Source organism: Ictidomys tridecemlineatus, chromosome 3 (assembly GCF_052094955.1).
Source record: "Ictidomys tridecemlineatus isolate mIctTri1 chromosome 3, mIctTri1.hap1, whole genome shotgun sequence".
In the NCBI taxonomy this organism is placed as follows: domain Eukaryota; kingdom Metazoa; phylum Chordata; class Mammalia; order Rodentia; family Sciuridae; genus Ictidomys; species Ictidomys tridecemlineatus.
The window spans coordinates 215,027,924-215,054,715 of record NC_135479.1 but is presented as its reverse complement, the minus strand read 5'-3'; the positions used below and the strand labels follow the sequence as shown (position 1 = coordinate 215,054,715).

The 26,792-nt window shown below is 49.8% G+C and overlaps 1 protein-coding gene across 2 annotated transcripts; it reads left to right on the top strand.

The window, feature by feature from the left end:
* The first annotated feature begins 148 nt into the window (after positions 1-148).
* Positions 149-26,792, top strand: Ube2g2 (ubiquitin conjugating enzyme E2 G2). Of its 2 annotated transcripts, XM_005340196.5 has the most exons (6): positions 149-297; positions 12,039-12,074; positions 12,173-12,218; positions 22,025-22,143; positions 23,801-23,941; positions 25,055-26,792. In XM_005340196.5, the coding sequence occupies exons 1-6, from the start codon at positions 255-257 to the stop codon at positions 25,165-25,167; spliced, it is 498 nt and encodes a 165-aa protein (XP_005340253.1). In that variant the 5' UTR covers positions 149-254; the 3' UTR covers positions 25,168-26,792. The 2 variants fall into 2 exon arrangements, with proteins under 2 accessions (XP_005340253.1, XP_013220598.1); XM_013365144.4 differs by lacking the exons at positions 12,039-12,074; positions 12,173-12,218 and having other exon boundaries at positions 184-297.

Sequence of the window (26,792 nt, the reverse complement as noted above, 5' to 3'; positions counted from 1 at the left end):
AGGAAGACAGTGGGGCAAACCCCAGCACCGGGCAGAGGCTGCAGCATCGCGGCGCGCTGTGAGGCGGGGGCGTGCTCTGCGCAGGCGCGGCGTGCGAGTGGGCGGGACACCCGGTGCGCGGCCCTGCTCGCCGCCGTAGACGCTGCGTACGCCGCTCCGCGCCCCGGAAGCGCTCCTGGCGAGGTGGTGACCCGGAAGCGACCCCGGCGTCGGGGCGCGGGCGAGGTGAGGCGGCCAGCTCAGCTGCTGGGGACATGGCGGGTACGGCGCTCAAGAGGCTGATGGCCGAGTACAAGCGTAAGTTGGGGTCCCCGCCGCACCGGTGCCGGGCCTCCGGGTGGATATCGCCGTCGAAGCTTCGCGGCTGCCGGGGCGTTCGCCCCGCGGAGGGCGGGAGGGAGGACGGGGCCGGGGGAGCCGCGGAGGACCGGGATCCTGGGTCGGGCCAAGGGACCCGGGAAGCCACGGAGGGCGGGAGGGAGCACGGGGCCGGGGAGCCGCGGAGGACCGGGGACCGGGGCCCCCGCGGCGGATGGACTGCCCTCGTGCCCCAGCTCCTGGCGGCCCGCCCGAGTTGCGCCGGAGTTTCGGGGTGCCTCTAGGTGGAGCGTGCGGCCGCCGGATTGGCCGGTGCAGACCGGAGCCGGCCTGGTTGGGGCTCCCGCGGACCCTGGGCGCGGGATCGGGTGGTCCGCCTGCCGCTGCGTGCAGCTCTCAGCCCCGAGAGCTTAAAGCTGGTCCTGCAGCGCGAGTGCTTTGGGAGCTTGACACCTGGCCCTCCAAAGGTTAGCTTGTTACTGCTGTTGCCGTGAGGCAGGTTGGGAGCGCATGGAAAATAAACTGATATAATGAATCTGATTGCAGCCTGGTGACCGAATCTGATTGCAGCCTGGTGACCCTGCGCCTGGAGTTCACGTTCACCTGAGCAGCTTACTTGTTGCAAACACAGGCTCATTAACATACAGGGTCCTCTAAAGGAGGATCTTGTGTTTGCCCATTTAAGAGAGACTTTTAGAGGGCAGTAGGGACAGAAAGTTCACTCTGAGTAGGGTTGACTGTGGGGGCTGTCAGGAAAGTGGTCACGTGTGAACAGCATTTCTTGGCATCTGGGTTTTTTTTTCTGTCTCTTACATTTTTTAACTCTGTGTCTGGTCTGTGAGCAGATATTATTTTCTCATTTTTATAGAGAAGGAAACCATTAAGCCCCTTTATTGGGAATCAAGAAGCTGCTGCTGCATCTGTCCAGTCTTTGCATTGTTGAACTTGTATTTCCTAAGGATATGTGCATTAAGAAAGATTTATTTTCCCCCTTTACTGCCCTTAATAAAAGCCTCATCTATTATTTCAGTCATACCAATTAAATTGAAGTAAGAAAACTTGATTCCTAAAACTCTGTCACAGAAGTGTGTTATTATTATTTTGGTGTGTTAATAAATGAAATTTTGGATTACATTTGGAAGGCAGCACTCTAAAGATGTGTCTCCTTTGAACCTCAGTGCCCTGGTTATTTTAAGCACTGTCTAGGGCTACTGAAGTGGGACTTGGGAGAATGTAGTTGAGGTTACTAATGAGCACCCAAAGAGGAAGATTATCCTGGCTTGTTTTCATGGGCTCAAAAGTGAGAAGGTCAGAGGAGGAATAGAGAAGGACTGTGTCTGCTGAGCGGCTGTGAATGGAAGGAAAGGGCCCCATGGGCTGATGGGGGTCAGGGGGAGAAGTTGAGAGCGACCCTGCCACAGCCCATCTGGGGTCTGGAACCTCAGTGCTGCAGCCATGTGGGACTGAGTTAAGTCAATAGTCTAAACCTGGACCATGGCCCTACCAGCACCTGGATTTTGGCCCTGTGATCCAGTAAGTAGAGAACCAGTTGGCCCATGTTGTGCCCAGACTTCTGTTGCTTGGAAATTGTGAGGTCATCAATGGTATTGTTCCAAGGCACTTAGAAGTTTATGTTGAGTTGCATAGCAGTGATGGGAAATGAATACAGCAGTACAGAAAATCAGTGCAGTATTTAGGGCATTTTTTCCTGCCTCTTAGTAATGTGATAGAATTCCTTTCTGTGTTTCTTGTCTTAGCATCTTGTCCTCCGTGTCCTTAAGGTAGCATGTTCCAATGTACAGGGAGACTTAACAGAAACCCTCTGTGTGGAATGGAGTGTAGGGAGATTGGGATAGGTGTGCAGGCATACTTGGTTGTATTTGGACTAGTCAGAGTCAGTGGGCGTTTAGAGGGGTAGGACACTGGATATGGTCTGTTCAGGCCCCCTAATTTTACAGGAAATCTAATAAGAGGCAAAATAATTTGCCTCATTCATACAACCAAAAAAAAAAAAAAAAAGAACCTGGAGAAGAACTCATTTTTTTTCCCCATCAGGAATTGAAATCAGGGCACTCAATCACTGAGCCACATCCCCAGCCCTATTTGTATTTTATTTAGAGAAAGGCTCTCACTGAGTTGCTTAGCGCCTCACTTTTGCTGAGGCTGGCTTTGAACTCATGATCCTCCTTTTTAAGCCTGCCAAGCTGCTGAACCCAAATGTTTTAAACAGCTGTTTTGATGTTGTAACTTCACACTTCAGCCTTTCCTGGGACTGTGGGAGAGAAACTGAGGGAGGAGTGTCTTAGGGGTGCTATAACAAAGTACTGTTAACTGGGCGGCTTAACGGAATTCACTCTCTCTCTGGAGGTACAAGTCCAAAATCCAGGTGAGGGCAGGATCATACATGGGAACAAAAAATTTGCAAATATCTGCCTGCCAGGAAATCCTGTTTAGATAGGAGATGGCATACCCGTGTTCAGGGCGTATTCAGGACTTCAGTCCATGCTCAGGGAAATGTAAATAAGTCATTACACTTCTGACTCGGTTTCAGTAAGGACTCCTGAAAACATGCTGAATTTCATTTGATGTCTAGGGTATGGTTGTAAAGTTGTCAGCCTTCTAATCTGACCTGAAGCTGCATGAAGGGTTGGTTGCTCTATTTTGACATCTTTGATATAAACCTGAGTTGCTGCAATAACCTTTTCCTGACAAACTAATCAAAGTGGAGTTTAAACATTTTATTGGGCATATTTGTTTTATGGAAATTTTGAGTTTCAAAAGAAAATATTGTGCTTCCTGTTTTTTCTAATTTGAGGATAAATGAGGTAACAAAACTGTATTGACTATTTTTCCCTTCCTTGTCTAAAAAAAGTAACCAAAATTATAGCCAGGTGAAAATATTGTGGTTCCCAGCAAACTGCAGTCACTGACTCCAGGTGTGGTACCCCAGAGTATTTTCAGGGAGTCAGAATAGAGTGTCTAGTACCAGTTTCAAAATGCTAATTAATTTGTCCAGAGAACGGACTCCTCTTCTTGCGATGCCTTTTCATGGTGAGGTGGGTTTCCACTGGTCGCCATCCTCGTGGGGCGCTGGCACTGTGCTGGATGAAGACCAGTCCTGACCACAGGTGACTGAGGGCAGCTTGTGGTTGTTGAAGCTGGTGGAGGATTCTGTCCGACACATCCTGGTCTCCATCTCCTTGGAGGCTTTACAGTTCCCCCTCATGGCTCAGCCTCAGGGAGCGGTAGTTTCTGGCTCCAGCCTGGCGCTGAACCTCCTATAGGGGAGCCACTTGACTAGGGCCACTGCCTAAGAGTCCAGAAGCATCAGTAGGGCCCTCTTTCAGGGAGCCATTCTCCAGGGAGTGGCCTCGGCTGGGCTCTTAACTTGGGGTCTTCCTCATCTGTACCTACTCTGTCTGCTGTGCCTCAACAGGTGGAAGAGAGCCTTATTTTCAGCCATTTTGTGTGTGTGTGTGTGTGTGTGTGTGTGTGTGTGTGTGTGGTGTGCTGGGGATAGAACCCAGGGCCTTGTGCATGTGAGGCAGGCACTCTACCAACTGAGCTACATCCCCAGCCCCAGTTTTCAGATTTTATGGACATCGCTGAGCATTTTGAACATCCTTGGTATGTGTGTTCTTGGTGTACATTTGGAGGAAATGAGGCCATGGAGTTGCTCTAGATGGGCAGACCACTTGGTGTGTCCCTCACGGCCTGTGTCCCTCCAGTGGCAGTTGAGTCAGTCCTTGGTGTGCAGTACCTGGTTCTCACTAGTTTGGGAGCGTGTGGCATCTGTGTACTGTGGTCATGAATGAGGTTGAGCATCTTTTCTCATATGTAGGATTTTTTTTTCTCTACATACAAGACAGAAAAAAACAAGTTTGTGGTCTTTTTTTCTCTGAAGTGTTTATGTCTTTGCTAATTTTGTGCAGGGCAGTTTTTCTCTCTTGGGGATTGCTAGGGGTCCTTTCTCTGCCCCAGTCCTATGTGGTCACCTGTGCTGCAGTTACTCTGGGGCTTTGTCTTTTCTGCCCTGTGGTATCTCTTTTTCCGGCACCTTTACAAAGGTAGCCTGTGGGGTATCATTGCTGTGCAGCGAGGCGACCAAGCCTTCATGTGGTGAAGGCCATGAGCACAGCCATTGTCCTCATCGTCCGCTGCCCTGGTCTGCCGTCTCTGCCCTCCTCTGCCCACTTCCCAGGCCTACTGACCTGCTTTCCTTCCCTTCCTGAAGGTTGTTTTGGGCTCCTTCTGTCTGACTTCTTTCAACTCCATGCAGTGTCCCCTGCTGTCTTGGGAATCGTGACAACAACACATGGAATAATTAGTATACTGTTACCAAAGTGAGGTGAGCATGATCTCTCCACTCCAGGGCGCATGTGGTGTGTCCAGCTTGTGCCTGGAATGGTTCACATCACATTCTGGTGGCTCAAGCAGGATGGCATGAAGTTTCATTATAGTCTCTGAATTTTAAATTTATAAATTGTTTATTTCTGGAATTTTTCATTCATATTTTCAAACCTTGCTGGGCCAGAAGTGATTGATACTGCAGAAAGTAAAGCCAGATATAGATAACAGGGAGCCACTGTCGTCGTCAGTTTCTTTTCTTTTTTTTTTTTTTTTAATATTTTTAGTTGTATATGGACACAAAACCTTTATTTTGTATTTTTAACTTTTTTTATGTGGTGCTGGGGATCGAACCCAGTGCCTCATTCATGCTAAGCAAGTGCTCTACCACTGAGCCACAACCCCAGCCCCAGTTGTTCCTTTTTATTGCATGGTAGTAAGTCCTTGTGTGATAGACTGTATTTGTATGTTGATGGGCATTTGGGTTGTTTCTAGTTCTTGGTTGTCACAAACAGACCTGTGTATGTTGGCTCCATGTCTTAGTTTTAAAGGCAATCTCCCAAGCAGTCGTAACGTTTCCTTCTCACTGCAGTGTGTCAAGAGTTCAGTTGCTCCACCTCCTTGCTGATGCTTGGTATGGTTGGCTTTTTTTGTGTGTGTGTGTGTGTGGGGGAGGGGTACAGGTGATGAACCCAGGGTGCTTAACCACTGAGTCACATCCCCAGGCCTTTTATTTTTTATTTTGAGACAGGGTCTCTCTAAGTTTCTTAGGGCCTCGCTAAGTTGCTGAGGCTAGCTTTGAACCTGCGATCCTCCTGCTTCAGCCTCCAGAACCTTTGGATTTGTATTCAGGTGTGTACACCCAACATGGTATGGTTAACTTTAAAAATTTCAGACATTTCCTGGCTGCAGTGATGCAGGGCTATGAACGCAGCTACTTAGGAGGCTGGGGCAGGAAGGTTGCAAGTTCAAGACCAGCCTCAGCAACTTAGTGAGGCTGGGGATATAGTTCAGTGGCAGAGCACCTCAGGGTTCAGTCCCTAGCACCATTAGCCTTTTATTGGGTGTATATGAGTATCTTAACTGTAGTTTTAATTGGAATCTCTCTAGTGACTAGTGGTGTTGAGCCTCACTTCATGTATACTTGCCATCTATATGACTGTTGTGATAAAACGTCTGGAGTTTGTTCTTTTTAAGTTGTGTCGAGTGTTTTCTTGGGTTGGAAGATTTAAGTTTCGTAATGCAAGTCTTTTGTTGGGTATTCATCTTGGGAATGTTTTCCTTATTCTGTGTTTCCCCCACTCTTGTGTTTATTGTGGTTACAAATGCGTATTTCTGCCTCTTTAGATACATATTGTAGTTTTGCTACTGGTGTTCACTGTTTTAGCTGGGTATCCTCACTTCTCCTGGCTAAAACTCTACCTTTGACAACACCTCCTATGGCTGGTCTTCTTTCACAGTTGTGCCTTTAAAAAAATAGACTTTTAAAAATTTCAGAGAAGTCCAGTAGGTTGACTTGAAATGATTTCTTGCTTTTGTTCTATATTTAAGACTACTAAATGTAAGGTCCCTAAGGTGTTATGATTTCTTCCAGGGGTTGATAGTTGTAGCTTTTTAAATCTGATTCATGTCAAGTACAGCTTTATATATGGTGTGCGATCAAGGTTGAGGTTTGTTTATGTAGTAGTTGCAAGTGTTCCACTCTGGTAGTTTTCTAGAGCTGCTAACTTAACAAATGTAGCTCTTTTCTCACAGTCCTGGAGGTGGGAAGTCCGAGATGCAGGTGTGGGCAGGGCTGGTTTCTCCTGAGGCCTCTCTGTGCTTCTGTGTGTCCTGCAGTCTTCTCATAAGGACATGGTTAGACAGGATTAGGACCCAACCCGGTGCTCTCATTTGCAGGCCCTAGTCAACACTTCTCCACCCTGCAGTTCATTCTATAGCGGTCTGTGGAGGTATTTGCAGGTGCACAGTGCTCCCCTGCATGCTGTGATTCCACTGGCCCCTGCTGGCGACAGTGGGGGATTTCCAGGCCTTCTTGCTATTAGGGGTAGTTCTGCAGTATTTTTACCAGTGTGATTGTGGGACAGGCTCTTGGGAATGAGATGTCTGGGTCAGATGTCAAATGTATTTCATTTTGTGTGGCAGTTATGTTTTAAGCCACTATTTTAAGAAAAGCAATGTTTAAGCAAATCAGAATGTGCTCATTGAAAATTTCTTGTTAAGAGTTGCTTCTCATTTGTAATTTGTTTTTGTTAGTAAACATGAAGCTGTATATAGATGTGCGTGCGTGCGTGCATGTGTGTGAACCAAAAACAAAACAACCAACCCATAGTCTTAAGTGATCCTCTACTTCTCTGGGGAACCCTTGACTGCAGTTCTCCAGTGACCAGCAGGTGGCGCTGTTGGCTGACGCTCCCTCTCCAAGGAGCTGTCTGTCACAGGGAAGTGCCAAAGGAGAGCTCCACCCCAAAACGAAGCAAGGCCTCTTGGTGTAGGTACCCCCTCGTGGTTACACCACCACAACTGGAAGAGCTCTGCCGCGGTTTTTCCTGGCACCAGCGGGTCTGCCACTGGTGTGGGTGTGGCTCCTGTCTGTCTGCATGGTCCCTACTGCGCTGTGCTCTGAGGTGCCCTGCTTCCCCACCTCCACCATCTCAGCAATTCAAAATGCACATGCCTTAATTCATTACTTGTTCTTATCAGGTGACTTGGTTGTAGACACAAACTGGGCTAGAATTCTGGTGACTGGGCGTGAGAAGCTGAGTGTGGGGTGCAATGTTCTCTGCCATTTTGCTCCCTGCGAGAAGGTGCAGCCGTGGTGGAAGTGTGTCCTGCTTTCTTGGTGCTGGACCCTCCTACATTTGCTTCTCCCTCCTTGACGTCTTCAAGGCACTGGACTTCAGGATATTGCTCTTTGCTTTACTTGGCTGGCCTCTGCTTGATGTCTCCAGCTATTCTTCTCCTTCTCGGGCTCAGTACAGCCCTGGGCTATCCTCTGCCCTCTACTTGTTCCCTGGATCAGCGCTGTAGCTGGCATTTTGTGTCCATTTTCTCTGCTGCAGGCCTTGCTGTGCCAGGTGTTGAGCACTGCTGGCCCCTTTGTACTATGCTGCAAGATCATTTCTCTGTTCTTGTGAAATCTGTAATGTCACCTATTTCCAGATGCTTCCTGGGAAACACTGCTCCGAGGGTCCCCTGTTGTTCCCTGGGGTCACGCATGCCCTGTGTGAAATAGCCCAATTTACGTCTCTACCCTGTCTTTCCCCAGGCAGCTGCCCACTGTCTCCCTTGCTGTTACTGGACATGCTAGCATGAAGCTTTTAAAGGGGAGCACCTGGCTCCCTGCCCTTGCCTTCCCCACTTCCCCTGGTCCTCCCACCTGGGACTAGGCTGTCTTCTCAGAGGCTGTGCCCACCTCATCAGCAACCCTGCCCCGCTGCCTGTCGCCTCTCTCTTCTCTTCCTGGCTGGTTCGGGTACAGCTTTTACAGCTGCATTAGTGTGAAGGAGAGGAGTTCAGGGAAGAGTCCCTGCTCAGGAGCCACTGCCAGCCTCAGCCCCTGCCCAAAAGAGAAGGGGCCTGCTGCAGATAGGAAGTGTTGTGCCATCCCAGGGCAGCTGTCGCTTCCGCCTGTCCCTTTGCATTCTTGGACAGTGTGGCTTTTTGCTTGTGTTTTGGAATGTCTGTACTTGTGTGTTGTGTACCTGGGGCCTGGCTTCACTTGGCAGCAACACTGTGGGCAGTTGTGGGTCCTTTATTTTCATCCTTGTCCCATGGTATGAAGACCACAGTGTGCCGATCCCTCATGGTAGGTGTCTGGGTGCTGTTTCCGTCTTCTGCCTTGGAGTAACCTGCTGTGGGGCCTCTTGGAGCTGTGGCTGGAACGTGCTTTCGTTGCTGCGGAAGGCCGAGGCTGGCGGGGCACTCTTCACTCCTGCCCACGGCGTTCGCTCAGTCTTCGCTTTGGCAGTTGGTGCTTCTGGTGGTGCCATGGCTGTCCTGTGGTTTCAGTTGGCATTTCTCTAGGTTAATGTGCCATGCTCCTTGCTGTGTGTCCAGGCCACATACTTTTTTTTTTTCTTTCTTTTTTTGGTGAAGTGCTAGTTCAAGTCTTGCTTCTTTTTTCTTTTGGGTTGTTTTTGAATTTGGAGTGCTTTACCACTGAGCCACATCTCCAGTCCTTTTCCTTTTCATTTTATTTTGAGACAGAATCTCGCTAAATTTAAGCAACTTAGGGCCTCCCTAATTGCTGAGACTGGCCTCAAACTTGTGATCCTCCTGCCTTAGCCTTCCAAATCACTGGGATTTTAGGCGTGTGCCACTGTGTTGGGTTTGGGTTGTTCATATTTGTAAGTGTTTGTAAGGCATTCTTGAAACATTCTGGACACTGCCTTTTGTTGGTCATATCTGTTACAAATTTCTTCCTCTCTGGGACTTGCCTTTTCATTTTCCTTAAGGTGTCTTCTGATGTCAGAAGTGCTTGGCAGGGACTTTTTTCAAAATATATTTTTAGTTGTAGATGGGCACAGTACCTTTATTTTATTTATATGTGGTGTTGAGGGTGGAACTCACACGTGTTAGGCGAGCGCCCCACGGCTGAGCCACAACCCCCCCACCGTCCTGGGCAGGGGTGTTTGTTGTGCCCATTCTTCCTTTTATGGCTGCTATTCCTGGTGTCGACTTTACTCTTGGTCCTGTGAAGAAGTCTGTGTGAAGAGCATGAAGAAACTCTGCATTATCATCCTGAGATTTGTTGTTTTAAATTCACAAAACAACAAATTAATTTTGTGGGCAGCTTTATTGAGATAAAATTGATGCATAATAAAATGTTGGGTTTGAATACATAATTCATTATATAGTCATCATTACAGTCACACTGTAGAATACTCTGTTGCCCCCTAATACCCCTTTGTGCTCTTTTGCCATCCCTTCCCTTCTCTCTGTTCTCTGGCAACATTGGCTTTGGTTTTTACAACAGGTAGAGCACCCATAATTCAGAAATCTGGAGTCCTAGATGCTCCAGAATCCAGAGCTGAGCAGCTGTTGGCTGAGCCCAGGCATGTTTGATAGGGTGCTCGCCCTGTGCTGCTGTACTTTGCTTTTGCAAAAGTACATTTTTTCACATAAATAAAACAGTCTTTTGTGTCCCACTTCTTTTACTTAGTGCTTTTGCCAGGTGTCTGTGTTTTCTGTGTTGGTGGCCTGTTCGTCATCCTTGCTGTGTGACGTTTTGTCGTTAGGATGTGCCATTCTTTTGCTCATTTATCAGCCAGTGGATATTTGAGGAGTATCATTTGGGGGCTGTTGGGAATAGAGCTGCTGTGAACTTTCACATAAGCTTATGGGGACACGTGGCACAGGAGAATTGGGGGTCTTAACTGAGCTTCACCAGAAGCAGACTGTTCCCCAGAGCTACGCCAGCTCTTCACATTCCCTGCACATGACATCCAGCTACTAAACTTGCCAGTACTTAGTATTGTTGGTTTTTTTCAATTTTAGCCGTTTTGGTAAAATGGAGATATTTATCACCCTAAAGAGACTGTGCTGTACCTCATTGTGGTTTTAATCTGCTTTGCCTCATGGCCCACAGTGTTAATATCTTTTTCTGTGCCTGTTTGCTATGGTCGCTCAGTCTGCTGGGTCAGGGAGCTTACTCAGGAACATTGATCTTCATACTTCTGGAGGCTGGGACACTGAGGTCCAGGCAGGACCCTAGGCTGCTTTGGGATTGAGTCAAGGGGCTGTTGAGAAGGGTCTGCTTCTGTTCCCTCGGGCACTTTAACTCCTGCTGGTACCACCACCTATTGAGACTTGAGCTTTAGAGGAAGCCTGGGCAGGGTGGGGGTCGTGGTGGGGTGGGGTGGGCAGGGGGGCGGTGGTGGGCAGGCAGGCAGTGTTTCCTTCTCTTTAAAGTGCCCTGGCTACTCTTGGTCATGCGCATTTTCTTGTATCTTTTAGAATCATCTTGTCAGATTTAAATGGGGAACTTGCTGGGATCTTGACTGAAGTTGCCTTGAATCAACAGATTCAGTTTGAGGAGACTGATGTTTTTAATCTTATGAATGGAATACAATCCCTATTTATGAAGCTCTCCTAGAACTCTTTGTTTATGTTTCCTGCTTTGGTAGCGATCTTGTATATCTTTCAAAAACTTATGTGTTTTCCATTATAATTTCCATTACATAACTCATTTTTTAAACCTGCAAATAAATAGAAAGACTATCCAGTTATTCAGTGTTGACCTTACATCTGACAACTCTGCCACACTGTGTCAGTCTGTTTTTCATTACCACAACAAGAGAGAGAACTTTACAAAAAAAAGGGGGGGGGTTATTCAGCTCACACTTGGAGATTTAAAGGTACAGGAAATTTTTTTTTTAAATTTTTAATATTTTTCAGTTTTCGGTGGACACAACATCTTTGTTTGCATGTGGTGCTGAGGGTTAAACCCGGGCCACAGGCATGCCAGGCGAGCGTGCTACCGCTTGAACCACATCCCCAGGACCATTTTTTAAAAAATTATTTCTCTTTTAATCTGGGGCAGAGGATCGAACCCAGTTCCTCTCATGTGCTAGGCGAGTGCTCTACTACTGAGCCACCACCCCAGCAGGATCTGCAGCACTGACTCTGGGAGGGCGGTGGATGGCGTCACATGGTGGATGGCACTGGCTGGAGCATGTGCCTGATGGCTGGTATGGCTCTAGCAGAAAGCCAGAGTGGAGGGGCAGTGTGCTAGACCCCCCCCATGGGTCCCCCTGCAGTGCCACCCTGGGACCAGACTTCAGCACCTGGGCCCTTGGGCACTCACCAGCTTCAAACAACAGCACAAATGAAAGTGAGGCCGAGGTTGAAACAACCCGTGGTGGCTTCACAGTGGCTGCACGGGCCTGTCTTCAGCAGTCCCCAGACCCGAGTTGTGGGGCACAGGCAGGGCACCGTCTTATGTGCTTGCTGTCTGTCAGTGCTGGTGTCTGGCTGTCCACCTGCAGAGCCTTTGCTCTACTTGGTGTTGTCAGGCTTGTCTGCTTCAGAGAAGTCTGTGATGACTTAGGGTGACAGAAACCCATGTGGTTGGAGAAGAGTAATGTGCTGTATTAGACTCGTGAGCTCAAGTCCAGGTGGCGAGCAGGAGTATCCTGGAAAGACAGTTTACTGCCTTTGTTCATAACATGTAAAGGTTGGTGGCTCTGAAATTGTTGTGTTTATGTGGAGGACTCTTCTCAGTCCCTGTCGATACGGTGACCACACTGGCATTCACTTGGGGCACACAGAACTGTTCTCTTTCTAAATGTGTTCTCTATAACTCACAGTCCTACACTTTGTAAAAAAGGTTTTTAGAATGTTTCATAATGTTTTGCTTTTTCATTTTATAGAATTAACCCTGAATCCTCCAGAAGGAATTGTGGCAGGTAAGGTACTTAAGTAACTTCCTCATATAGTTTTCTTCTAATTGCCAGAGTTGTCTTCAAAATTAAGATGTGGTGGACTTTTTTTTCTTCTCCTGTAGGTCCCATGAATGAAGAGAATTTTTTTGAATGGGAGGCGTTGATCATGTAAGTTGACCATGTCTTGCTGGTGTCTGGTGCTTCCTGGGAGCTGGACCTCAGTGCTACACTCTGCAGAGCGCCGACTCTGAAGCAGCGTCAGGCAAGAAGGCCCAGTGGGTTTCACATGGTCAGCTCCTCTCCAGCTCTGACCTGAAGGCCAAAGACAACAGGCATCGTGCAGAAGGCACCAGGTGTTTCCTTAGAACTGGTGGAAACCTTAGTTGTCTGAGTGCTTCCTGTTTGTTGTTGGGAGATATTAGTATGGTTCTGTCAGGAAAAACAGCGGGCCTTGTTTTTCCCCTCTGCTCTCATGTCACAGTCAACACAGAAGGCTCTAGTGACCCCAGACAGGATGGGTATTTCTCCCCTCCAGTGAGCATGCAGTTCTCGGGGGATACCAGCTGGATGCCCTCTAATTTTATTCATTTCAACACCATCTGCCTGGGGCTGCGTCATGTCCCACAGGTTGAGCACTTGGGCCCCAGCGGGAGGAAGCGCCAGCTACTGGACCAGCCGGGCTGTGGGAAGGGTGGGGTGTTAAGCTTCTGCCTGTGTCCCTGTGCTCCTGATGACCTGAGAAGCAGATGGCTGCTGTGGTGGGGAGGGTTAGGTGATAGGAGCATCGATGTGAAAGTGAAGGCTTAAAGGATCGTCACTGAACACACTCTAGAGACTGCAGTGCAGCAGACCGGACGTTTCCTGGTAGTTGCTTGGGTTATGGGTTAAAGTGTTTGGGACTGATGTGTGGTGCATCGTCTCCCTTCATCCTTGGGTCTAGCCAAGACCCCAGTGGACAGTACCAAACCCTGTATGGACACTGCCTTTTCCTGTACATGTCCATATTAAGTTTATAAGTGAGGCAAAATAATAATAGTAAACAGAACAGTTATAACACTGGTCTGTAGTAAAATTATTTAAAACTTAGAAATTGTTTGTTTCTGGAATTTTCCATTTCAAGTTTTCAGACTTTGGGTAACAGACTGCAGATAAGGAGAACTGCTCTCATATGTCTGTTGCCCAGGCAGTCATGGGTGGTGGCAAGCCCATGCAGGTGCTGTCCTACAGTTGGTGGGCTGTGGTGCTGGCCCGTGTCAGGTCAGCTCTGTTTACATTTCAAGAAGCCGTAGATCGTGTATGTGTGAACCCATGTGTGACTTGCTTGTTTCATCTGCCATGTGCTGTGTCAACACAGACGCACCTGCACGGCATTCACAAGCTTCCGCCACCCTCCCCTCCACCCTGCCCGCCCTCCCCCAGCCTGCCGCAGGGTGCGTGTGTTGTTCGGAGACCTGCTGAAGTGCAGAGGTCAGAGGCACCTGAAGGTTCTGTGGCACTCAGGAGGTGCTGGCTTATGTGCATCCATGGTAGGCATGTTCAGAAGCTCGTGAGGGAACAGTTGAGCCTCCAGTGTGGATTTTAAAGTGTTCATTGTTAAAATCTGTTAGGGTAACTACCACTAATTTTAGATAAACAACATAAAATTAAACTAATATTTTGAAAACCTGCCTTAAAAAGTAATTAGAGCCATTTTTAGGGAGAGTGATTTTGTGTTTGAATAAGGCTTTTGCATTCGTGTGGAATTCCCCTGCTTGAAGATCTGGTTAAGTTTGTGGGTTTTGGTCCTGTTCCAGATCCTTCACAAACAAGAGGCCGTTTACAGATGTACTTAAAACATCTATTAAGGGAGTTAACTGTCCTCCGTGATTCGTCTCACCTGCTGTTTTGGCAGACACTGGCTGTGCTCTTCCTATGGGTGATAGATCTGCTTCACCCTCTGTTTTGCTGGTCTAGGGCCTCCTGTGTACCTAGTGCTCTGAGTCCTCTGGCTTGTGCCCACGCCTGCCTTCAGGCCTGCAGCTCCTCCACGCTCTTCAGCTGTCCAGGCGATGCGACTGAGGGCTTTTACAGCAGGGCCCTTGTGTGTACATGCAGCATGGACCCAGATCTTCACCTCAGCACATAGGCTGATGGCATGGGCAGGGAGCACCAACTAAAGGGATAAGAGAGGGCCAAGTCGTAAAGTTCCTGGCAGTGTCTGCAGTTAAAAGTGGAAGGTGGCTGAGCACAGAGATGGCCAATGCCTTGCTGAGTGTGCACCCTGCAGCTGTGCTCGGGACTGGGCACTTGACCTCTCCAGCCCTGTCTGGGGTCAAGATGGGCCCAGGATTCTTTGCATGGCTTGAGGTCTCTTCAGCCACTGGGTCTGTGGCTGGTGCCACCCTGTTGCCACTAAGCCTAGCTGTTGGGGTGTAGCACCTCTGTAGAACAGAGAGCCCGATTGGCAAGGTGGAAGTCATGGACTCTCATATCCTGTTGTATCCTGCTCTGTGTTCCAGAGGGAGCTAGCTTTGGGGACCTCCCTGCCATGGCTTATAGCCGTCTCTCCTAGGTGGCAACCTATTGCTGGGTTCACAAAATCTAAGTACTCCAGTTACTCAAGAAGACAACAAAAAAAGCACGCAGACACAGAAATACCTTTCCAATATTCCGGAGACAGCTCTGCGACCCTAAGGGTCTGTGGAGAGAGAGAGAGCCGCCGGAATTTTTTATTCTTATATAGGGAACACACGAGGGGAGGTTCCATGGAAAATTCTGTCCCAAAAAGGGCAGAGGGGTAGGATTACCAAGGAACAGGTGAGTGTAGCTCAACCTTCACAGGTGACGCCTACACCTAGAGCCACGTCTTGCTGTCCACGCTGGGACAATGCCCAACTTATTGTGACCTGGCACTCATGCCACGCTGAAAGCAATAATTAGTCAGTGCCTCGGCATCAGGACTTGAAGATCTGCATCCAGGGCAGCTCCCGACAGTGGCTCACAACTGCAACCTCTCTAGGCCAGCAGGCTCTTGAGAAGGACCTTTCCCTTCCTGAAAGGTGGAGGTCCCTGTTGACTCTACCTTTGTGTTCCTGACACTGCATTTGGGGCCCAGGTGGGAGGCGCTTTTGCCCAGGTTCTCCAGCTGCCTTGCACAGTGAGCTCATGTTCCTAGCCTGTTGTTTCTCTTGCCAGGGGGCCTGGTCTGCTCTGGTACTCACATCATGATTCCTGTGGCCGTCTTTTATATTAGTACTTCTTGTACTTGGACTGCAGATCATCTGGTGTCCGTGTGAGAAGACCCAGGAGTTGGCTTCTTGCAGTCTTCATGGCAGACATTACGAAAAGGAAGCATTTCTGTCCAGCATAACCTATGGCACCTCTCCACAGTGGGATGCCCCCGAGCACTGTGCAGGATCCTGCAGTGCGTGTGTGTGTGTGTGTGTGTGTGTGTGTGTGTGTGTGTAGAGCAGACCGCAGATTTGTGGGTCTCCGCCAGTTATTGCCAGGAGCTAATGAATCTTATGCTGAATTTGTAGATAGGCTTATTCAAACAGCTACCAGAGTTTTTGGGAATACAGAACAAGCAATGCCATTAATAAAACAACTGGCTTATGACCAAGCAAATCGTTGGTGCTGATAACGCCAAGGTCGTGGGTTCGATCCCCATACGGGCCACCAAATGCCGCAGTCTGGCTGGGCATGATTCAGGAGCCACTTGTCAAAAGAAACGAACTTTATTTATGAACCACACATGCCAAACAAAACAGCTCCTCAGGAAAAACCCTCAGAGCCCAAATGCCACCATCGGCTTCCCACAAGCCTCTCACAAAAACACAAACCTCTCCCACTCCCACAATCCTCCTGCTCTTGAGGCCGATTGGCTGGGTCGCGTGGGTGGAGCCAAAGAAGTCCCCCAATGAGCAGCTCCGTGGTTTGAAAGGGCAGGGAAACAGACCTGAGCATCACCGCAGAGGAGCCAATCAGCTAGATGTTGCTGGGGCCGCTGTGAGCCAATCATCAGCCGGCAGCTGGAAGTTTGCTGGGGCCCCTTCGGCTGTGGCTCTCAACATCATTTGATTTTTTTATTCCTTGAGGGACATTTGGCAATGTCTAGAGATGTTTTTGGCCATCACCACTAGGGTGGGGGACCGCTGCTGCAGCATCTAATGGTGGATCAAGACAGCCCACAGGGCCAGGACTGCCCTGGAACAGAGCCGTCTGGCCTAAAGTCTGGCAGTGCCGAGGCCGGAAGCCCTGGTGTCCTGGTATCTTCTCTAGCAGCCTCGGGGATGTCTTTCTTGTGCCATAAGTTCTACCTGAACTAAATGTGTTCGTCCAGAGTTGGGTAGATTTCTAGAATCTTGCGGCCATTGCCAGGATGGTTCTGTAGCCTTTCCAGAGAGACCCTCTTACCTGCTGGCAGCCTCAGGCAAGTACACGCCTGCCTTCTGACTGTGGTACCTTTCTGGATACTTCTGTGAGTGGGGCCATACGGTGTCTGATGTCCCGTGGGGCTTTACTCACAGTGTAACTGGCCACCAGGGTCATGGCGGTCAGTGGCTCCTGTCTCCACCTCTGTTTTGTTCACTCACTGGACACTGTATGTTGGATTGTCCTCACTTCTTGACTGCTTTGAATAATGTTGCTTTGAACACGGCATACAAGCCTTTGTCCAGAGGTTTCATTTCTTCTCTCACAGTGTAGGTGTCCAGTTGTTGGGATGTGCAGTGGAGGTTGATTTCCAGAAGCCACCGAGGGGTTCCAGGACCAGCTCACCATGGCTCACGCTGTGGGCCTTGGACCTGGGCCTCCACTGTCACCTTCCCTGTGAACTTGACATACCTTCCCTGGTGTTTTCGGAGGTCCATTGTCTTCTCATGGACTCGGTAGCCACTCATACGTTGCCTTTGATGGACTTCAGAAGTTCTGCCCATTTTTTTGGCTGGGGATGTGGCTCAAGCGGAAGCGCGCTCGCCTGGCATGCGTGCGGCCCGGGCTCGATCCTCAGCACCACATACAAACAAAGATGTTGTATCCACCGAGAACTAAAAAATAAATATTAAAATTCTCCCTCCCCCCCCCCCCCTCTCTCTCTCTTCGCTCTCGCTCTCTCTTTAAAAAAAAAAAAAGAAGTTCTGCCCATTTTTTAATTAGCTGGTTTTCTTATATTTATCTACTTATTTTTGGTTCTAGGGATTGAACCCAGATGCACTAAACCACTGAACTATGTCCCCAGCCCTTTTTATTTTATTTATTTATTTTAATTTGAGACAGGGTCTCACCAAGTTGCCTAGGGCCTCACTAAGTTTATGAGGCTGGCCTCAAACTTGTGATCCTCCTGCCTCATCCTCCCAAGCCAGTAGGATCACAGGTGTGTGCCACCATGCCTGGCTTTTTTTTTTTTTTTTCCATATTAAGTCATTAGAGTATGTGTTTTGGGTACAAGTAAATTGTTTCTTTTGATGACGTGCAATTTAGCAGTTCTTTTTTTTTTTTTTTAATGGGTCATGCTTTTGGTGTTCTACATGACTAAGGTTATAGAGTTGGTTTTTTTTTTTTTTTTTTAAAGAAGTTTAATGATTTGTAGCTCTTGATGTTTAGTTAGAGCCATTCAGAGTTGGTTTTGTGTGTGTTAGGTAGGGGTCCTTTCTTTTGTACCTGGAGTCCGTTTTCTTAGCACTCTTTGTTAAAAAGATAGCCCTCTCCTGTTGAGCAAATCAGGCCCTCTTATCAAAAGTCATCAGGCCTTGAATGCAAGGTTTATGTTTGGACTCTGAGTTCTGTTGCACTGATCTGTGCTCCCTCATTGTGCCAGTGCCACAGTTTCTTGATTACTAGTAAGTCTTAAAACTAGGAAATGAAAGTCCTCCAGCTGGGTTCTTGTTTGGGTTCATTTGGCTGTTCATGGAGTTGTGCGTTTCCATACACGTTCTAGGATCAGCTTGTCAGTTTCTGCCAACCCGCAGGTGATCATTTTGATAAGGGATTTCCTTGAATCTTTACATCACTTTGAGGAATACTGCCACCTTAACATTGAGCTCTTCAGTACATGAAGGTGGAATGTCTTTCCATTTAAATTCTCAGCAATACCATGATACCGTTTTTACCTTTAAGAGGGCCAGTTTTGGTGCTAAGGGCAGTGAGCTACACATAAGGAAAGCCTGAAAGAAGAATGGGCAGATCACCTCATTTCCTTGCTACAGGTGGGGGAGGGCAGGGAGGGGAGAGAGGGTTTGCTTTTTTTGGTCTATATACTTCTGTATTTGAATATTTTCCAAGACTTACATATTTTTCTAGATAAATAAGGTTTATGTTAGAAAGTGATTATGTTATAATTCACCATAAAGTTCTTGTAATTGATTGATGCACTTTTGAATGTAGTTTAAATATTTTTAAAGTTTTTCAGGAATTTCTATTCCTGAAAAAATAATCAGGGTGTAGCTGTGTTTCCTTTTGGACAGGTTTAGTCATGAAAACAAGGGTATGGGATGATACGATCTTTGTTACCACCACTGTTTTCCAAATGGAAAGCTCCCTCCTCGTCTCCCCACAGTTCTTGGCTTGGTTCCTTTCTAAAGTCACCTGGGGTGACCAAATCCATGCAGAGCACTGCTCCAGCAGAGGTGCGGGAGGGCCCTTTCCCCAGGTCACAGCTTCCTATAGCCAGCAGTGGGAAGATCTGGAGCAGGCGCCTCCCAGCTGGGCTCTGCACCCACATGTAGTCAGCACCCCTTAGCCCTGGCTGGGTCAGCAGGCAGGCCCAGTGCGCTTGTGTGTGGCCTCCTCAGTCCTTGGCACTGGCAAAGAGGATGCCTGGTGACAGTCTTTGTGAACCACAGAGCCAGGGCTGAAGGGAGGTGGGCCTTCTGCTGGGTGCCGGTCGGGGCGGGGGTGGGGGGGTGGGGAGGGGTGGGGTGGGGTGGTTCTGTTGCTCAGGGTTCCCACTTGCAGAGCATAGTCGTCCCTTACTGGTGCAGTTCAGGTTCCGAGTAGTGACAACTGTGTACCGTCTCTGATATGTTAGCACCATGTTGTATGTGTGACCGAGGTGTTCTGTCCTGTGCTGTGACACACTTTGTGAGAGTGAGAGACAGCAGCCTTCAACACCTGCCTAACCTCCCGTCACACACAGACTGATGGGGAAGGTGCTCACAGCAGATGCCCACCCAGGCATGCGGACCCCCCTCCCCCCCGCCCCGTGCAAGAGGTGAAAGCCTGTCATGGAGTTTGATTCTCACGGGGCAGGTGAGCCACACCTGTGGGCTGGCCTGGGATGGGGTCTGGGGAGTTAGGCTCTGGCTTGCAGGAGTGGGAGCTGCAGTCGGTCAGCGTTGCCTTTTCTCAGGCTGGGTCACCTGAAAGGTGGGTTCTGCCATGCAGTACTGTTACGACGCCTCACTCTGGTGTGACTGAATTCCCTGTTGCAGGCCTTTGAGGTCACTTAGACTGTTTTTTTTTTTTTTTTTTTTGTAATTGGTTGTTGAAAACATTACAGTGCTCTTGTTAGACCGTCTTTTTAATCAGGGAGATGAAGAGTCATTGGTGGACTCATTTGCTTTGGCTAAATGTTTTGACCTCGAGCCGAGGCTGTCTTTTGGTTTTGTTTTGTAGTTGTAGGTGGACAGCGTGCCTTTATTTTGTTTACTTTTATGTGGTGCTGAAGATCTAACCCAGTGCCTCACATGTGCAAGTCAAGGGCTCTGCCACTGGCTACAGCCCCAGCCCTGAGGCTGTCTTCAGTGACAGAAATAAGGTGTCCAGAGTACGGTAGTAAAACTTGTCCACAGGCTGTTGGTTCTGTCTCCTGACCTGGCCAGTCGTGTCCTCGGCCCTCCCAGTCAGCAGGATGCCCACACACTGCCCACCTGCATGCTTATCCAAGGCCGGGCATTCTAGGAACGAGACAAGTCCTGGGCAGACCAGCTGTGAGCTGTGGTTCTTCAAGTAGCTTTGAGAGTCAAGGTGTGGGCGCACTTCAGGAAATGTTTGGTCATGCTTCTGAGGCTGGGAGTGACCCAATTTTTTTTTTTTTTTAAGAAAGCCCCATTATGAGAAACAAAGAACTGTTATCAAAGTGTTGGGCAAACCCCACGTGGCTCATTCCAAAGGCACTACCCATTCATTTTTCTGTTCTAGATTCTGGTGCCAAAAGTAGGAGGCACAGGCAGGCTGGCCTTCCTGACATGGTTACAGTGTTACTATTAAAGATTGTATCTTTGCCTCACCTTCTGACTTGCATTTTGAGCTGGGTCTGTCCCCGAGGCCAGTGCTGATGACTTGGGATCTGGCCTCAGTCCTGCAGTCCTTGGGTTCCCCGTTGCTCGGCAGTCAGACGAAAGCAGCAGTCCTGCCCCTTTCTTCCAGCCATCGTGTGTGTGCTGCGCGCCCTGGTGCTGGATGAGGTGCTGGGGATGGCCGCATACTCCTGAGCATGTCTGTCCCTACCTTGGGAGGGGGATGCCCTCAGGTGTCTCTTAGGCCTGGCAGGAAGAGCAGCATGACCCTCGCTGGTGGTGGCTCCCAGCAGCTCCTGGCCGCTCTTGGCTGCTTCTGGCCTGTCAGTCCCGCTGGGAGTGGCTGTGCCCAGCCCTGTGACACACTGCTGCTGTGCCAGTAGCTGGACTCAGGCCTGCCCCTCTTGGTGTGGTGGCCATGCCCTGGCCTCGTGCCAGGGCTCCTGAAGGCTGTCGTGCAGTCACTCCTCCAAACAAAGGAGCTCTTTTTTTTTTTTTCCTGAAAAAGTAGCAGGACAATTTTCAGAGGCAAGGTTTGTCTCTTAGCTTGAAAAAAATGGCTCCACAAAGCAGTGCATTGTTCTCCCAAGGCCCTGAGTGTCACCATCAGATGAAATTACAGTTCTTTCTGTCTTTTTTCCTTAATTGTAGAAGTAATATTGCCTCTAATGTCTCGAAGACCTGGAGCAAAATAATTCTGTTGGTTTTGAACAGGTTTGTACTGCTGAGAGTTCTGTTGGAGGAATGTTAATTTAGAGCTCCTCTCCCCTGTGCGGTGCCTGGATTCAGCTGGGAGAAGGCAGGTCTGGGGGTGACCCCTCCCTGGAATCCAGGTCTTGGACCCTGCTGGAGTTTTTTCTGCCTCGGACCTGCGACCAGGAAGCAGGCTGTGGGCGAGGGCCTCATCCTTAGTTGTCCACATGCTGGGTGCTCCTGAGGCAATTCCTTGGATTTCCGTGTTGGTGGCGGTGGGTTGGATCCCATGACCCAGCCGGTCCAAGGCCTCCTGAAACTGCTCTTGGCAGGCTTGATCAGTCCATAAGATGGACATCAGCTGCAGGCTGGCTCCTGCCACTCGCTCTCCTGCTGCCTCCAGACCTCCACCAAGGTGAGAGGACGTCAGGATGTGAACAGACTTCTGAAATGGCTTGGTGTGTTTCTGCCATGACGTGTGAGGAGCACGGCCCCATGGGGGTGGGGTGTATTGGCGGGGGCCGGGGATAAAGGTCAAGTGATCTTGCTGTGCACCCGAGGCCTGGCCTGTTGCCCTGGGTACACATGGGATCACACACCTGCTCTGTTAGAAAAAAACCACTCCTTAAGCTAGTTTAAACCTTTAAAATAGAAATAGCTTTTAAAACATGACTCTTCACCTTCGTGGGAGTGCCGTGGATGCCTGCTTGGCATCTGCCGTGGCTGCACTTGGCCCTTCAGTAACCTTGTGCCTCCTGCTCAGGAGCAGGGTCCCTAGGCCCTGCAGCGCTGGTGTTGGTTCTCTTCCGGGCCCCTGGTGAGGCCGTGCTGCCCGGCGGCTGCCTTCCTCATATGAAGGTGGCTGCACTCTGTCTGGGTGCTCACCCTCAGGTTCCGTCAGCTGAATGGGACCCTGGGACACATTGGCCACCCAAAGAAAAGAGCAGTTCCTCCATCTTCTCTTCCTTGGCACTTGTGGATGGAAACCCGTCCTTCTCAGTTCTCAAGTGTGGTAGCCATTGCGAAGTATACTTTGAGGTTCTGTTTATGGTTCCTTTCTTCCAGGGGCCCCGAAGATACCTGTTTTGAGTTTGGTGTTTTTCCTGCCATCTTGAGTTTCCCACTTGACTACCCACTGAGTCCTCCCAAGATGAGGTTCACCTGCGAGATGTTCCATCCCAACAGTGAGTACTGCTGGAAGTAGGTTTGGTCCATGCCACTCTGAAAGAACTCCCCAGAAGGAGTTCCTAGCATCACGTCGCTGCTGTTCACAGTGCTGGGGACTGACCCCAGGGCCTTGGGCATGCTAGTCAGGTACTCTGCCACAATAAACATCTTTTAAATTTTGACTTACATAAAATGGACATTTTTATTTTGCAAAAATAATTTTTGAGAACTTTTCTATAGGTCCATATATATATTAAGACTGGTCATTTAGTAAAAACTGTAAGAAATAATTCAAGCTCAACATGGTGGTGCATGCCTATAATTTTAGCAGTTTAGGAGGCTGAGTCAGGAAAATTGCAAGTTCAAGGCCAGCCTCAGCAACTTAGTGAGACTCTGTCTCAAAAAATAAAAAGACTGCTCAGTGGTAAAATGCCCCTAGGTTAAATCCCCAGTTGCCTCTCACTACTCTTCCCCAAAATAATAATGCTGCACATTTGTAGAGTTGCTGGGTGTCATGGTGAGTGACAGCCCAAGTGGAGTCAGCCCTGATGTGGGGGAGTCACTGTTGAGCACTGAGCCACAAAGGAAGGGCCTGGCACCGTGCAGGTGTGAGCTGACCACCTGTGGGTGTGAAGCAGAAGTTGCCAGCCACCCAGGTGGGTCTGATGTGGGGGCACAGAGTCAAAGGTAGACCCGAGCAAGGGCAGGAAGGCAGGCTGAGCCAGGGCCTGCCTGTGGTGTGAAACTAGAGGCTTATCCTAGGGCCATTGGAGGGAGGGAGCGTGACCTATGTAGTGACACCCAGAGGGCTACTCTGGTAGTGTAGATGGCGCCTGGGAGGAGCCCGGGCCTTGTCCCTGCGGGGGAGGGGGAGGGTGGCCAGCAGCTTGGCATTGAAGCTGTAGAGACTTGGCAGATTCACAAGAGACTTGAGGACTGTGCCTGATAGCACTGAGTGAGAGAGCACTGGTGGGGGACACTTGAGTTTGGTCTTTCTGGGGTGCAGTGCTGCCACGTGACATGAGGAAGTGACGTCAGGGTTGAAAACTTCTGATGTCTGTGGTCCTTCTACTGTGGCGAGAGAGGTTCCAGATTCTATGTTTGTGGACTACAGGTGGACATCCTGGGGTCCAGGACCAGTGTGCACCTTGTTTATCAGACCCTTCTTGAACAAAAGTCAGTGATGTAGTTCCTTAATATTAGAAGGAGTTATTGCAGTGCTGTTCTTTTTCTGGGTACTTAAGTAATCCCAGTTCCTTTATCCTAGCCACATGAGTGTGTATTTTATGGTCACATCCAGGGATTTCCTGGTAAAATTAGGAATGTCCATGAAACCTGGCTCTCGAGTATTGTGAGTAATCATGTTCCATATGTTGGTGAAATACATAGCAGATTGCCTCTCGCTCACTCCTCTTGAAGATCATTCCTAAAGACATCCTAAGAAAGTAGGCTCCTGCTGTGGCTGGTTAGGCAGGCTGGCTGGCCCAGAGCTCCGTCAGCAAACAACAGGGCCTTAGGAGGCCCAGCCCCTGGCTCTCAGGCCCTGTGCCCTCTAGCTGTACGTGTGGTGCTGTATGTGTCCGCAGCCCTGCCCTCTGTACCCACAAGCTTGCCTCATTCAGCGCCCCCTCAGTCGCTGCTCCCGGCGCTCACCTGCCATCCTGCCCCTTGCAGTCTACCCAGACGGCAGAGTCTGTATCTCCATCCTTCACGCGCCAGGCGATGACCCCATGGGCTACGAGAGCAGTGCTGAGAGGTGGAGCCCCGTGCAGAGTGTGGAGAAGATCCTGTTGTCAGTGGTGAGCATGCTGGCAGGTAAGACACCGTGCCATGGGCCTGTGCAGGCGCCGTCTTCCTGGGAGCCCACTCACAAACACTCAGCAGTCTGCCCTACTCTGGGTAGTTGGTTTGCACCTGCGTTTTACACTTAGTGTAGCTCGTCTGCACTTTTCAAGCTGAGGGCATATTTTCCATGTCGTGAGTCTTAGAGGCAGTCTGGTGTCTTAGCATGTGTTGACCATGACTAGCCATCCTCTACACCTGGGGTGTCTTGTTCTCAGTGTGCATTTACTGGGGTTCTCGTGTATGTCACGCTGCACTGGGTCTGCAGAGCTCAGTGTGTCAGAGACCCAGCTTCAAGGTCCCATATCCTAGGGCAACTTCTTCAACCCACAGTTACGGGGGCTAACGTGGCAAATCCTGATAAGCAGATGCACGCTGGGGCTTTTGGACCACTTCCCAAGATGAGGAAGGAGGGAGGGAAAGTGTGTGGGGCCAAGGAAGCAGCTGGGCTGAGGCTGGAGGTGGTGGGACACTACCAGCCGGTGGTGGGAGCCAAGGCTGGGGAGGGAGGGGCCCTGCAGAAGTGAGCAGGGTGGCTGGCAGCTCTGGGAATGGCAGTGGGTGCCAGGTCCTAGAGTGGTGCCTTAAAAAGACATGCCTACAGCGGCTGGCAGATGATGTGCTGGATCAGGAGCAGAGCCGAGTGGGTTGGGGGTCTTTGCAGCCCTCAGTGGTCTCCGGAGGGCAGGTGGGCTCAAGAGGGCCTGGCTGTGCGGGCTTCAGGCTTGGCCTCAGGGGCGTGCACAGACTTGTTTCCAGTGTGAACATGGGTATTGTACCATCTCAGTCAGGAATAGAGAGGGGGTAGGATTCTGGCAAGAGGAGAATTTGGGGTGTGTGGGATAAGGGCCCCTGTCCCTCTAAAGGGACCACCCAGACACTGGTGGTGGGAGCTGCCGATCCCAGGGGCTGGTGTGGGAGTCATGTGCCTGCAGGCCAGGCAGGTTGCTCCTGACCAGTTCTCAGCCTCCTTCAGGTGCCAGGGCCCTTGCTGAAGCCACAGACCTTCTTTCAGGGGCCCCGCGTTTTCAGGTGACATGGTGGCTTCTGCTCGTGTGCACGGTGACGGTCTCCCTTTTCTTTCAGAGCCCAACGATGAAAGTGGAGCTAATGTGGATGCTTCCAAGATGTGGCGGGACGACCGGGAGCAGTTTTACAGGATTGCCAGGCAGATCGTGCAGAAGTCTCTGGGGCTCTGAGGCTGTGCTTCTGCGGATGGCAGGACGGCAGGACAGCAGGACGGCACAGCGTAGTTCCAGTGCTGCCCTCAGGACACTTCAGTGACAGTGCTGCCCGTGCTGCCACCAAAACAGGCAGCTTGCAGAACCACAGCACTTCTTGTTTCTTAACCTTTCAACCCCAAACAGGCTGCTCTTCTGGAGCAGGACCTGCATAGTGTAAGGACAGCTTTTCGGTTTCCCAGTGCTCCTCCCCATGGGGGTTCAGGAAGGGCACCAGGCTGTCGTACCTCCCAGCCTCAGTCCACATTGCCTCCCGCACCTGCCCCGGCACTGAGGGCCCGGGCAGACCACCTGCCTTGTGCAAAGGCATGGGGCCTGTGGCAACCGTGGGGAAGGGGCTGGCACACTTTGTACCCCACCCCCAGTTCCACATGCCCTGTGAGGCGTCCGTGACGTCTCATCTGTGTTCTACAAGCAGAGGTTGTAACAGCCTAGGTAGAGCCTCTTCATTTGTTGTGCATTACAATCACACTTAGAAATATTTCTGGGGATGCTTTGCAAACAGTCAGTGAGAAATGGGGACACAGAACAGAAGATTATTGCTGGCCATGAAGACCAGTGGCTTTCCTGCTTGCAGTTTTAGGAGACTAGCATTCTGTCGCCATTGCTTGTGCACTGCCAGAGCAGGCAAGGGGAGGTCTTCGAAGTTTTACTGACGTTTTCTCCTGAGTCCTGCAGGAGTTTTTCTTTTCTAGACTAAAAGCTGGGTCACTCCAGGGCTCTGCACCATGGTGTGGTTGTGCCAGGACTATTCTTTGCCCTTGAGGTCAGATGGGACTCTACTATTAGTTGGCACAGAGTGCAGAGGTGTGCCTTTCCCCCGCAAAATGGACCTGGGCTGCAGCTCCAGCCCCAGGCGGAGGGAGCACAGCTTGGCAGTCTGTGACTTTGATGCTGCCTAGGTGTCTGACAGCAGAGAGCCGAGCAGCACAGCACCTGGAGGGGACACCACAAGCAATAACACACAGATCTGTTGTGTGGGGACGCCGGCATCTGGCCTGCTCCAAACAGGTTGCGTTTCCCCAGGAGTCTGTTTTTTAAAGTAGGAGATGGCCGGTGTGTCATGCAACAGATCTCCCTTCACACTAGCCTCTTTACTTCCCTTCGAGAGTGTGCCCGTCTCTTACCAAAACTCACTTTTCATAGTGTTAACAATTCCCAGTGCAGCACCTCCTTATTGAGCTTCTGTGGAGGCCAGTTTTGTTCCTTCTCAGAAACGTTTAATGATTAATTAATGATTAAACATTAAATGTCTGAAATTCTGTAGGAGGACTTGAGTTTGGAAGGGTGGAGGCAGGGTGCTGCACAGTGTTTGCAGGCATGAGCCAGATGCAGCTACTGGAGTAGGAAGCGGTGGCCTTGTGGGAGGCTGCTGGCCTGCTTCAAGACCACGGGGACACAGTCACCTGTAGGTGTCCATAGGAGGTGGGGAGGAGTGACAGTCTCTTTACAAAACATAGTATTTTTATTAATTTGTATTTATTGAATGAAAAGAGTGAAAAATGAAAAACAAAACGGTGTCCCTTTTTTTGTGGTGGGATTGAACTACTATGTTTAAAAATAAAGTTCTATATTTCCCCTTC